This window comes from Carcharhinus amblyrhynchos, chromosome 2 (genome assembly GCF_965287045.1).
Source record: "Carcharhinus amblyrhynchos chromosome 2, sCarAmb.v2.hapA, whole genome shotgun sequence".
In the NCBI taxonomy this organism is placed as follows: domain Eukaryota; kingdom Metazoa; phylum Chordata; class Chondrichthyes; order Carcharhiniformes; family Carcharhinidae; genus Carcharhinus; species Carcharhinus amblyrhynchos.
Window position 1 is genome coordinate 64,325,665 of NC_137325.1, and position 12,827 is coordinate 64,338,491.

General features: G+C 42.0%; 1 protein-coding gene across 3 annotated transcripts in view; it reads left to right on the forward strand.

Annotated features, from left to right (window-relative positions):
* Positions 1 to 12,827, forward strand: part of LOC145355065 (alpha-1,6-mannosylglycoprotein 6-beta-N-acetylglucosaminyltransferase A-like) — a 123,297-nt gene that overhangs the window by 67,381 nt on the left and 43,089 nt on the right. For all 3 annotated transcript variants that reach the window (XM_080206892.1, XM_080206910.1, XM_080206901.1), the window contains 3 exons: positions 6,800 to 6,934; positions 10,730 to 10,863; positions 12,433 to 12,566. In XM_080206892.1, coding sequence (XP_080063018.1) covers positions 6,800 to 6,934; positions 10,730 to 10,863; positions 12,433 to 12,566 — 403 coding nt within the window. The remainder of the gene's footprint in view (positions 1 to 6,799; positions 6,935 to 10,729; positions 10,864 to 12,432; positions 12,567 to 12,827) is intronic.

Below are 12,827 nucleotides of genomic sequence, written 5' to 3' on the forward strand. Positions count from 1 at the left end.
ATGGATAATGTTACATGTGACATTAAGAAGCACATGAGTGCATTGGCCACAACAGACGCACATCTACTTAAATTGGAACAATATAGACAAGATTAGCATAAGGCTATGTGCACTGACAACATCTTGGCTGTAGTACTGAAGACCTATACCCCAGAACTAACTACTGCCATAATCAACTATTGCAGCACAGCTATGACACTGGTTTCTTTCTGACAATGGAAAATTGTCCTGTACACAAAACAAAATCTAACATGGTCAATTACCACCCTATTGGTCTCTCAATCATCATTAAAATAATATGAGGTGTCATTAATAGTTCCACCAAACAATACCTACTCATCAGTAATCTTCCCCCTGATGCTCAGTTCAAGTGCCAGACCTCTTCAGTGTTAAAGTTTATTTATTAGTGTCACAAGTAGGCTTACATTAACACTTGATTGAGGTTACTGTGAAAATCCCCTAGTCACCACACTCTGACGCCTATTCGGGTGCACTGAAGGAAAACTTAGCATGGCCAATGCACCTAACCGCTACATCTTTCAGACTGTGAGATAAACCAAGCATCTGGAGGAAACCCATGCAGACACAAGCAGAATGTGCAGACTTCAGACAGACAGTGACCCAAGCCAGGAATCAAACTAGGGTCCCTGGTGCTGTGAAGCAGCAGGGCTAACTGCTGTGCCACACAGAGCCTTGGTCCAAGCATGAACATAAGATCTGAATGCCAGAAAAAAGGTGAGAGTGGCTGCTTTTAACATCAAAGCAGTATTTGACCAAATATTGTACCAATGAGTCCTAATAAAATTGGCATCAATAAGATTGCCAAATGGAAACCCTCCAGTATCTAATATGAAGGAAGACATAGTTATTGGAGACCAGCCAGCACTTCACCAGGCCATCACAGAAGTTTCTCAGCAAATTATCTTCAGCTACTTGAGCAATCTTTCCTCCATCATGAAATCAAGATTAAGGTTGTTGACTATTCCAGTGTTTAGTTCCCATTCAACTCCAACGATAATGTAACACTACATGTCAGTCTGCAGGTAAGACCAACTTGGGCTGACAAGTGATTGGTGCTGCTTTCCTAAGTGATGCTCTGGGGCTAACTATGATAATGACAAGTCATTATCTACTTTCTTCCTAATTTAGCTTATCTGGCACGTACATTCTTAAATATTGTCTTGTTTTTCTTAAGAGCTTTTAAATTTGTGCTGTTAACACTCAACATTCTGAACAGCAACAACTTGCATTTATATAGACACAGAAAATGGTGGAAATACTCAAAGTTTGGCAATGTCCGTGAGAAAGAAGGTTAACATTTCAGGGTGATGACCTTTCCTCAGAACCTGATCAAGTTCAAACATATAGGTCCTATGAGATAAACAACTGAGATGGGTGAGAGTAAAGATGTTACTGAGATAAAAGTGGAGGTGAGGAAATGGTTGAACAAACCCGTGATGGCCAAAATATATTTGGGAATGGAAGGTGCAGTTGGGATTTGAAAGTGAAGTTAAGTGACATGGGAGAGAATTATTTTCAGGATAGACACAGGAGGAAGCAGGATGGTGGAATATGAGTAATGAGGGACTATCCAGATAAAGCCTTTTCTGTGACAGACCATTGGAGTAAAGAGGCGCTATACTTTTGAATCTGCATCTTCCTTTGCTATGTAAATGTGGTCTGTCTATGTAGCTGGCTATGTAGGGTGAGAGACAGATGCTTTATTCCTTAATCAGGGAAATATTTTTAAGCCCACAATCAAAAATGGGCTTACAAGAAACTGCAGGTATAAAACATGGCTTTATGTTAAAAAAGATATTTTGTTATCACAAAAGGCTATCACAAGAGGTTATTGCAGAAGGTAAGGGGGCATGGAGTTGGGGGTAGGGTGTTAGCGTGGATAGAGGATTGGTTGTCAAATAGGAGACAGAGAGTGGGGGTTAATGGGTGCTATTCGGATTGGCGGTTGGTGACTAGTGGAGTGCCCCAGGGGTCGGTGCTGGGGCCTCAGCTATTTGCCATTTATATAGATGATCTGGAGGAGGGAACCGAGTGTATGGTGTCGAAATTTGCTGATGACACCAAGATTGGTGGAACGGCAAATTGCGCGGAGGGTGTGGAGAGTCTGCAGAAGGATCTAGATAGGCTGGGCGAATGGGCCAGGAACTGGCAAATGGAATTTAATGTTGGCAAGTGCGAGGTGGTCCACTTTGGTAGGAATAATGGTAGGAAGGATTATTACTTACGTGGCGAAAAACTGCAGCAGGCGACAGTGCAGAGGGACCTCGGGGTCCTTGTGCATGAGTCGCAAAAACCCAGCCTGCAGGTGCAGCAGGTGGTCAGGAAGGCGAATGGGATGCTGGCCTTCATAGCGAGGGGGATTGAATATAAAAGTAGGGAGGTCTTGCTGCAGCTGTATAGGGCATTGGTGAGGCCGCAGCTGGAGGACTGTGTGCAGTTTTGGTCGCCGTACTTGCGCAAGGATAATTTGGCCTTGGAGGGAGTGCAGAGGAGGTTTACTAGGCTGATGCCGGAGTTGAGGGGGTTGAGCTATGAGGAGAGGCTGAATAAACTAGGCTTGTACTCATTAGAGTGTGAGGGGAGATCTCATTGAGACGTATAAGATGATGAATGGGATGGATAGGATAGAGGTGGAGAGGCTCTTCCCGCTCTGAAAGGACAGTAGGACTAGGGGGCACAGCCTCAAGATAAAGGGGGGCGGTTTAGAACGGAGTTGAGGAGGAACTTCTTCACTCAAAGGGTGGTGAATCTCTGGAATTCTCTGCCTGTTGAAGTGGTGAAGGCTGCCTCGCTAAATATTTTTAAGACACGGGTTGATGGGTTTTTGATAAGCGAGGGGATTAAGGGTTATGGGGAGAGGGCGGGAATGTGGAGCTGAGACACGACAGATCAGCCATGATCTTATTGAATGGCGGGGCAGGCTCGAAGGGCTAGATGGCCTACTCCTGCTCCTATTTCTTATGTTCTTATGTTATGCCAGAACTTTGTGGACCATGGATTAATAATAGATCCTTTAGGATATACCAGAAGATTAAAGACCTGTATTAAAAACTATGTTTGCTGCACAATTCCAAATTGCTTCACAAATGAAACAAAGCCTGCTAACTCCAAAATGCATACCCTTATTAGAAAAGGTGGTTTATACAATGCTATTACTTTGAAAGAGTTTTGTACATATATTTAGGGTTGTCTCACACTTTTAGTTGAGGCTGAGTAGATGCTCTGTGTAATAGTGTAGCACGTATTCTCTTGTATCAGATCAGCTCAGGAAGTGAATTCTGGAAGAATCAGCAAGGTGGAACAAGAGCTTCCTGCGCATCCCTTTTAATAGCACTTCAACTTTGGCATGCTGCTTATAGTCTTTGAATATAGTGCAGGGATAAATTGAAACTTCTTGTGTTCATTTTCTTTGATGTGACTCAGTTATGAAAGTTTCCATGGTGATAAACCCATCTTTCGTTCAATCACAAGGTGTGCCTCCTGAGTTCTACTTACTTCAGGCAACTTGCAGCAAAGTCCCATTTTGTACTAAATTTTCTTTTAATATTTTTACTGCAATCCTAAACTCCCATAAGTATAATCCCACTTCAGAAGACCAAACTATTTTGTTACAAGTGTCATTCTTACATATTTTAGAAAGTTGTAATTGTGCTTTTGGGAACTTCAGCAAAATAGTATAATATGTTATTAACAGAAGCAAGATTCTTCATTGCACATGCATATATCACAAGACAGTTTGCTTTCTTAAACTAACCTTAAGCTGCTTGACATTTAAAAGAAAAATTCTTTGTTTGGTCAATATTATTAAATGTAGTTAACTGCCATTTTCTTTCATTGCTGAATTTATGTAAGGGAATTAACTGTTTTGATGCCAAAGCTTCTCAGCAATACCTTACACTAATGCAATTTTTGAAGTTTATCCAGGACTTGAAGCGAGGTTTCTGATCACAGTCTGACAGCAATCTAAACTTAACAGCAGATAGTCAACCACTGAAACAACAAATTTAATTAAGCAACATAGGACATAACACATTGAATAGCTCAATAATACAGATACATAAAGGAGCAAATATTTTATTTGCTCGAAGTCTTTTCTTAATTACTTGTATGATAAGACACATTTTGCCCTATCTAAAATTTGCCTAAGGTACATTTTCTTTACTTCCCCTGTTAAGAACCCAACTGATGTTAGACACGAGAACCTCCCAAAATCCAGAAGAGTAACTTGGAACACCAGTTCTCAAGAGTGTGCTTTTTCAGTTTGGTATTATATGGGGATAGATACGCAAACCAGTGAGGGAAATGTTCAGTCTTGTTGTACCCACTCAAGTAAAAGAATTTTTATCACACAACAAAAAAAGCCACATTACAAAATAAAGATACACTTAACTACAACAACAGCCTCACATACAGATGGGCTCTATCTCCATTTCACAATGTTCCTGAACCCTGAGAATTGTCTCTTCTCCCAAAACCATCATCCCATAAAGTATAACTCCAAGCTAAATCTAGCAAACAGTTTCCACCCACAAGTTATCTTTACATTTAGAAAGTCTTCTTCAGTTCAGCATAGTTTTTCTCTGAGGTTTTTGAAACCGCAGCTTCTAGCCTCACATTATGCTTTCTGGAAGAGTTCTGCATTTCAGCTGAGCGTGGATGTAATCATAGTTGTTTTTAGTTGCTTCTCTTCTTTCTCCTTTCCACCTCTTCTGTCAGTACAGAGTTACCTGGCTACTGATGCCATGGGGACGATTCTCCCAAAAAAGTTAATCACAATTGTAAATTGTGAATCACAGTTCTTTTTTTCAGTGCAACTTCAGACTCAAATCTCCCCATTCTGTGCACTGGAGCCTGATAGTTCCAGAACTCTGCAGTGGTCCCAAACTGCAGTTTCCTAACCCTGCTGCATCCCCCAGCTCCCACCATGGCCTGATTGTGGCCCCCACAAGCATTCCCGGGTCAGCATTCCTGCCATTTCTAGAGATGGCACTGCTGGGAAGGGAGGCGGAGGGAGGAATTTGTTTGGGAGGGAGCATTCCCTGGTAGAGGAAGGGTTTGCCACATCCATAAGGATTTCCTGGAGGGGGAGCAGGGGTGTGTGCGTTTTGGAGTGTTCCTCGTGTTCATGGGGGAATTTTGTTCTTTGATCAGGGTGTCCTACCCCACCAGCATGATGTGTTGGGACCTACATCCAGGACTTGTTAAAACTGTGTCAAAAAAATGGTAGAGAAAGCTAACTGTGAAGCTGGGGGGCAGCACACTGCTTTACCTGCCTGAGTTGCCACTTAGTTAAAAAAAATCACATTTTATCCCTGATAACCCCAGGATATTGATAGTAAGAGATTTAGAGATGGTAATGCCTTGAATGTCAAGCAGAGATGGTTTAGTTGTATTTTGTTGGAAATAGTCATTGCCTGGCATTTGCGTGGCTCGAGTGAGAACGGCAAATTGCGCGGAGGGTGTGGAGAGTCTGCAGAAGGATCTAGATAGGCTGGGCGAATGGGCCAGGAAATGGCAAATGGAATTTAATGTTGGCAAGTGCGAGGTGGTCCACTTTGGTAGGAATAATGGTAGGAAGGATTATTACTTACAGGGCGAAAAACTGCAGCAGGCGACGGTGCAGAGGGACCTCGGGGTCCTTGTGCATGAGTCGCAAAAACCCAGCTTGCAGGTGCAGCAGGTGGTCAGGAAGGCGAATGGGATGCTGGCCTTCATAGCGAGGGGGATTGAATATAAAAGTAGGGAGGTCTTGCTGCGGCTGTATAGGGCACTGGTGAGGCCGCAGCTGGAGTCCTGTGTGCAGTTTTGGTCGCCACACTTACGCAAGGATATTTTGGCCTTGGAGGGAGTGCAGAGGAGGTTTACTAGGCTGATACCGGAGTTGAGGGGGTTGAGCTATGAGGAGAGGCTGAATAAACTAGGCTTGTACTTGTTAGAGTTTAGAAGAATGAGGGAAGATCTCATTGAGACGTATAAGATGATGAATGGGATGGATAGGATAGAGGTGGAGAGACTCTTCCCGCTCAGAAAGGACAGTAGGACTAGGGGGCACAGCCTCAAGATAAAGGGGGGGCGGTTTAGAACAGAGTTGAGGAGGAACTTCTTCACTCAAAGGGTGGTGAATCTCTGGAATTCTCTGCCCGTTGAAGTGGTGGAGGCTGCCTCGCTAAATATTTTTAAGACGCGGGTTGATGGGTTTTTGATAAGTGAGGGGATTAAGGGTTATGGGGAGAGGGCGGGAATGTGGAACTGAGCCACAACAGATCAGCCATGATCTTATTGAATGGCGGGGCAGGCTCGAAGGGCTAGATGGCCTACTCCTGCTCCTATTTCTTACGTTCTCATCAGCCCTAGCCTGGATATCATCCATGGTTTGTTGCACAGGGGCACTGACTGCTTCATTATCAGAGGAGTTGTAAATGGTGCTGAACATTGTGCAGTTATCAGCAATCAACCCCACTCCTGATCTTATAATGAAGGGAAGATCGTTGATGAAGCAGCTGAAGATGGTTGGGTCTGAGGAACTCGAGCAGTGATGTCCTGGACTGAGATGTTTAATAGTCTAAATCCACAACCCCACTCCCCCACAAGGAGGTATTCCAAACTATTTCATTGAATGGGGAATGTAAAGTAAGTTCTGATTAACTGGCATATTATTCAGATCACGTTAGATCTTGATCTTCACAAAGATGTTGCAAATGAATGCGACACTTGTAAATGAGTTCAAATAGTGCAGTATTTTACATCTCCACCTGTGCTTGTGTTTAATTTGGATTAGTCACTTGAGCGACCTGACTGGAAATAAAGATGGATGTCCTATCAGGGGACCAAAGCTGCTGGATCTCATATACATCGATATTGTTGGATTAAAACAACTCCAAACTGTACTTGGTGCATCTTTCACCCACTATCGGTAAGATTTTGCACCATCTTTATGTTTTGTTTGTTCTGTTTTCTATCATACAATTAATCTACTGTTGATATCCTTTTAAAAGTTGGATTACAGTGCACTTTAGTCCATATTATACAAATTTGTGCACAGCATTGGGTTGGAAATCTCTCTTGCCACAATGCCTTCAATTTATTAGCCATCCACATATACTGAAAGGAAGCTTTACAGTACCTGGGTTCAAAGCAAAATTGTGTGGATGCTTAAAAACAGGACTGAAAACAGAAACTGTTGCAAAACACTCACAGATCAGGTAGCATTTATGAAGGTAGGAAATGAATGAGTGTTTCTGGGCAATGACCTTTTGTCAGAATATGATGATTTGGTTAGTAAAGCTGCCTTCTGTTGACATTACAAAGTAAGTGTTGGTTTGACACTAAGGTTTTACTGACTACAACTCATGGAAATATTGATGTCAATAGCTATGGTTTAATAATATAAGGGGATGGGATAAAACAAGAAGTGAAATTCCCTTCCCTTGTGGGGAAAATTGATTAGAATATGAAATTTGTCAATGAGCACTGCCATTGGCCTTTACCAATTGGAGAGCAGAAGAAAATAAGTTAGAGTTTCTGTTCCTAAAGATCTCTGCCTGATGCATCATTATGATGGTGTTCAAATGTTTACCCCTTGGGGCGGAATATCAAAGCAACAGTGCATTTTCAGGGTACTCTTTTGCACATGAACTGCATCAGAGCATCATTGAAAATCTGTACAGTATGGGTTGCCTCTCTGCCCTGTCAATCAAGGAGATCAAGAAATTTGAACAAAAAAAGAAATTGTATCTCTAAAAATATATTCTTTGGAAAGCAACAAGGACTTCAGATATGCAAACCAAATTTTGCATCAGACTTGACTGAGTGGTGACAAGTAATTCCAGTAGAAAAATAAAGAACAGTGATGTGAAAGTGAATTGACCTTTTAAAATGATTAGATTATTTTTTAAAAAATCTTTAGAATCAAGTAAGGATTAAGGAGTTAAGGATTGCATAGTGCAACTGAATTATATGGATGAGGAGGAGTGGATTGTTTTAAGGTCTGTGGTGCTTTTGATGGAATCAATTTGGAATAGTTTTGATTACAGCATCTGCTGTACAATAAAAGGAAAGCTATTAGGATTTTAAATTGCCCAATCTATAATTCTGAATGAAATGGTTGTGTTTATTTGTAAAAGTGAAAGAGGTAAATAGAATATAAAAGAACTCTTATTATCTCCTTGATAATCACAGAATTATATAATGCAGAAGAGGCACATCAGCTCATCGTGTCTGCACTGACATATCTTACTGACTACAAATCTAATCTCATTTACCAGCACTTGGCCCATTGCTTTAAATGTTACAACATTCCAAATGCTTACCTAGGTACTTTGTAAAGACTGTGAGGCAACTTACCCCCACCACCCACCCAGACAGTGCATTCCAGATTGTCACCACCCTCTGAGTAAAAAGGTTTTCCTCACATCCCCTAAGCCTCCTGCCACTCACCTTAAAATTGTACCCCTTCATGACTGACCCTTCAACTAAGGGGAACAGCTGCTCCTCGAGGGTTCTGAAAGAAATGGCGGAGGTGATAGTGGATGCCTTGGTGGTTATTTTCCAGACGTCGCTGGATTCCGGGGAAGTGCCGGATGATTGGAAAACGGCTAATGTTACGCCGTTGTTTAAGAAGGGTGCCAGGCAAAAGGCGGGGAATTATAGGCCGGTTAGTTTAACGTCTGTGGTAGGTAAAATGTTAGAATCTGTCATTAAGGAGGAAATTGCGAGGCATCTTGAAGGGAATTGCTTGATAGAGCAGACGCAGCACGGTTTCATTAAAGGGAAGTCGTGTCTGACAAATTTACTGGAGTTCTATGAGGATGTGTCTAGGGCGGTGGATAGAGGAGAGCCGGTGGATGTGGTCTTTCTAGATTTTCAGAAGGCGTTTGACAAAGTACCTCACAAGAGGTTATTGCAGAAGGTCGAGGGACATGGAGTTGGGGGTAGGGTGTTAGCGTGGATAGAGGATTGGTTGTCAAATAGGAGGCAGAGAGTGGGGGTCAACGGGTGCTATTCGGATTGGCGGATGGTGACTAGTGGAGTGCCCCAGGGGTCGGTGCTGGGGCCTCAGCTTTTTACCATTTATATAGATGATCTGGAGGAGGGTGTCGAAATTTGCTGATGACACCAAGATTGGGGGAAAGGCAAATTGTGCGGAGGGTGTGGAGAGTCTGCAGAAGGATCTAGATAGGCTGGGCGAATGGGCCAGGAAATGGCAAATGGAATTTAATGTTGGCAAGTGTGAGATGGTCCACTTTGGTAGGAAGAATGGTAGGAAGGACTATTACTTACGTGGCGAAAAACTGCAGCAGGCGACGGTGCAGAGGGACCTCGGGGTCCTTGTGCATGAGTCGCAAAAACCCAGCTTGCAGGTGCAGCAGGTGGTCAGGAAGGCAAATGGGATGCTGGCCTTCATAGCGAGGGGGATTGAATATAAAAGTAGGGAGGTCTTGCTGCAGCTGTATAGGGCATTGGTGAGGCCGCAGCTGGAGTACTGTGTGCAGTTTTGGGCGCCGCACCTGCGCAAGGATATTTTGGCCCTGGAGGGAGTGCAGAGGAGGTTTACTAGGCTGATACCGGAGTTGAGGGGATTGAGCTATGAGGAGAGGCTGAATAAACTAGGCTTGTACTCGTTAGAGTTTAGAAGAATGAGGGGAGATCTCATTGAGACGTATAGGATGATGAATGGGATGGATAGGATAGAGGTGGAGAGACTCTTCCCGCTCAAAAAAGACAGTAGGACTAGGGGGCACAGCCTCAAGATAAAGGGGAGGCGGTTTAGAACGGAGTTGAGGAGGAACTTCTTCACTCAAAGGGTGGTGAATCTCTGGAATTCTCTGCCCGTTGAAGTGGTGGAGGCTGCCTCGCTAAATATTTTTAAGAAGCGGGTTGATGGGTTCTTGATAAGAGAGGGGATTAAGGGTTATGGGGAGAGGGCGGGAAAGTGGAACTGAGCCACAACAGATCAGCCATGATCTTATTGAATGGCGGGGCAGGCTCGAAGGGCTAGATGGCCTACTCCTGCTCCTATTTCTTATGTTCTTATGTTCTTATGCTCATTATAATCTTGTACTCCTTGACTAGGTTGACCCCTCAGTTGTCTTTGCTCCAACAAAAACAACCCAAGTCTATCCAATCTCTCTTCATAACTTAAATGTTCTATCCCAGGCAGTATCCTAGTGAATCTCCTGCACCTGATCCACTGCAGTCACATCCTTCCTATAAAGTGGTGACCAGAATTGCACACAGTAATCTAGCGGTGGCCTTATCAAAGTTCTATACAACTCCAACATGACTTCCCTGCTTTTGTAATAATATGCCTCAATTGATAAAAACAAGTGACCTATATGTCTTTTTCACCACCCCACTAACAAGTCCTTCTTCCTTCTAAGACCTCTGGACAAACAAGCAAACTTCCCTTTGTTCCTCAGGACTTCCTAGTGCCATGTTGTTCATTGAATACTTTCTTGTCAAATTACTCCTTCCAAGGTGTATCACCTCACACTTTTCAGAGTTAAATTGCATCTGCCACTTATTTGCTTGTCTGACCATCTTGTCTATATCTTCCTGTCGTCCAAGGCACTCAACCTCGCTGTTAACCACCTGGCCAATCTTTGTGTCACCTGCAAATTTACTAATCCTACCCTGCACATAGTCAAACCAGGAATTTAGATTCTAAAATCGTGTCACTATTTTACGTAATTCTGATGTTCTTCCTTAGATGCATCTTGAGGGTTCTTGATTCTTTTGGAACTGAGCCAGAATTTAACCATGCTGAATATGCCAAGAAAAAGAACCATGGATCCCCTTGGGGCAAACTCAATCTGATTCCTAAGCAGTTTTACAACATGTTCCGTAAGTAAATTCATATGTAACTTGCTCTAGGACTTTATATTAAGTGAGCTACAAGTAAATTACTGAGAGGTTTTCTGTGATTATTCGTCTGTGGCATACAACAAATACTGTGCAGCTGTATATAATTTTCATTTCGCTATCACTGCAAACATTTTTATTGCTAACACTTGTTTTTTGAAAACAATGTTATAATGTAAACTGCATGAGGGTTTCAGCAGCAGATTAACTGAGGCAGGGAGGAGTTGGGTGATGTAACAGAGGTGAAAATAGGTGCAGCTATGTGGTCGGAAGTTCATCTTGCAGTCATGTATGGTACCAAGGTTGCTCAAACACAGCAGTGCTGTTTTAAATACACTTAATTACATCCTACCTGAATAAAGACTGGAAATTGTTCTTTGGCTTTTTTTCGATGTACCTTGGGACTTTGGGTGCATGGCATGTGCTGAAATTATACTATTTAAATTTAACTCAAAATCATAACTCTAAACAAAATATGAAACCCAGGCTTTTAGGAAAGACCTTATAATTAAAACTTTAGCGAACATATTAAAAGTTAATATTTTGCTTATTGCATATGGCAGGGGAAAGTGGGATCAGGCTATTGAGTTGTATAATCAGCCAAGAACGTAATGAATGGTGGAGCAGGCTTAAAGGGTCAAATGGCCTCCTCCTACTCCTATTTTCTATGTTTCTATAATAACATTTTTAATGTGGAAGTTTTAATTTTGTAATAAAATTGCCAATTACTGAAAACATTCAGAAAACATTTTTACTGGTAGTTGTAAAACCCAATATAATTGTGGGCTTTGTCATTTCTAATGGGAACTGGAAAAGTGACGAGAAGTCAAGGAAGTACATATTAATAACATTTTTATTTTTATCTTGCAAGCATGAATTACTGCTAATAAACTAATAAACCATACTAATAATGATTTACACTAATAAAAAACAGCCCAGTTCATTAAACTTTTGTCACATGCTGAATGGAAATGAAGATAGCAAATGAACATCAGTTTAGCCTATTGTGTTTTCATCAAAAATAAACGCTGAGTTATCACAATGAATGTAATTAACAAGATATAGTTATCACATTTTCAAAAATCAAGCAGATAGTTGGCACCAGTTCATATCATAGAATCCTTACAGTGCAGAGGAAGGCCATTCAGCCCATCAAGTTTGTACTGACCACAATCACACCCAGGCCCTATTCCCATAACCCCATGCATTTACTCTGCTAATCCCCCTGACACTAAGGGTCAATTTAGCATGGCCAATCAACCTAACCCACACATTTTTAGACTGTGGGAGGAAACCGGAGCACCTGGAGGAAACCCACATTGACACAGGGAGAATGTGCAAACTTCACACACAGTGACCTGAGGCCAGAATTGAACTCAGGTAACTGATGCTGCGAGGCAGCAGTGCTGACCACTGTGCTACCCATCAATAAAGGCCTTTCAATCCTTTGAAAAATATCCATTTTGTAAGTTGAGTAAGTAGATGTGTTAGCAATCAGTCAGTACCCTCAACGCTGTTTGACTTATGTTATATTTTACAATGTATTTGCAGCCCATACACCTGATAACAGTTTTTTGGGCTTCGTGGTGGAGCAGCATTTGAACAGTAACAACATCACTCTGCTTAATCAAATCCAAAGAACTAATAAAGCTCTGGTTTACGGTAAACTGGCAGACTTTTGGAAGGTATGTGCTGTCTTCTTTTATCCCTTAAGATGTTGATAATTTAGTGACTTTTTTTTATCCAGAAGAATATATTTACTGCCTCACGCATGTGCTAAAAGCTTAGTACTTGGGCTTAAGCAAGAAATAGAATTAGGGAATGAAAAGAAAATAGGATTGGGAGGATCTGGCAGGTATTTAACAGATTAATTGTTTTCTACTTAGCAATTGCAAACAAGCTTGTCAAATTGTTGCCAAATTGGAGCCTCAGTGGTGCAGTTAGTT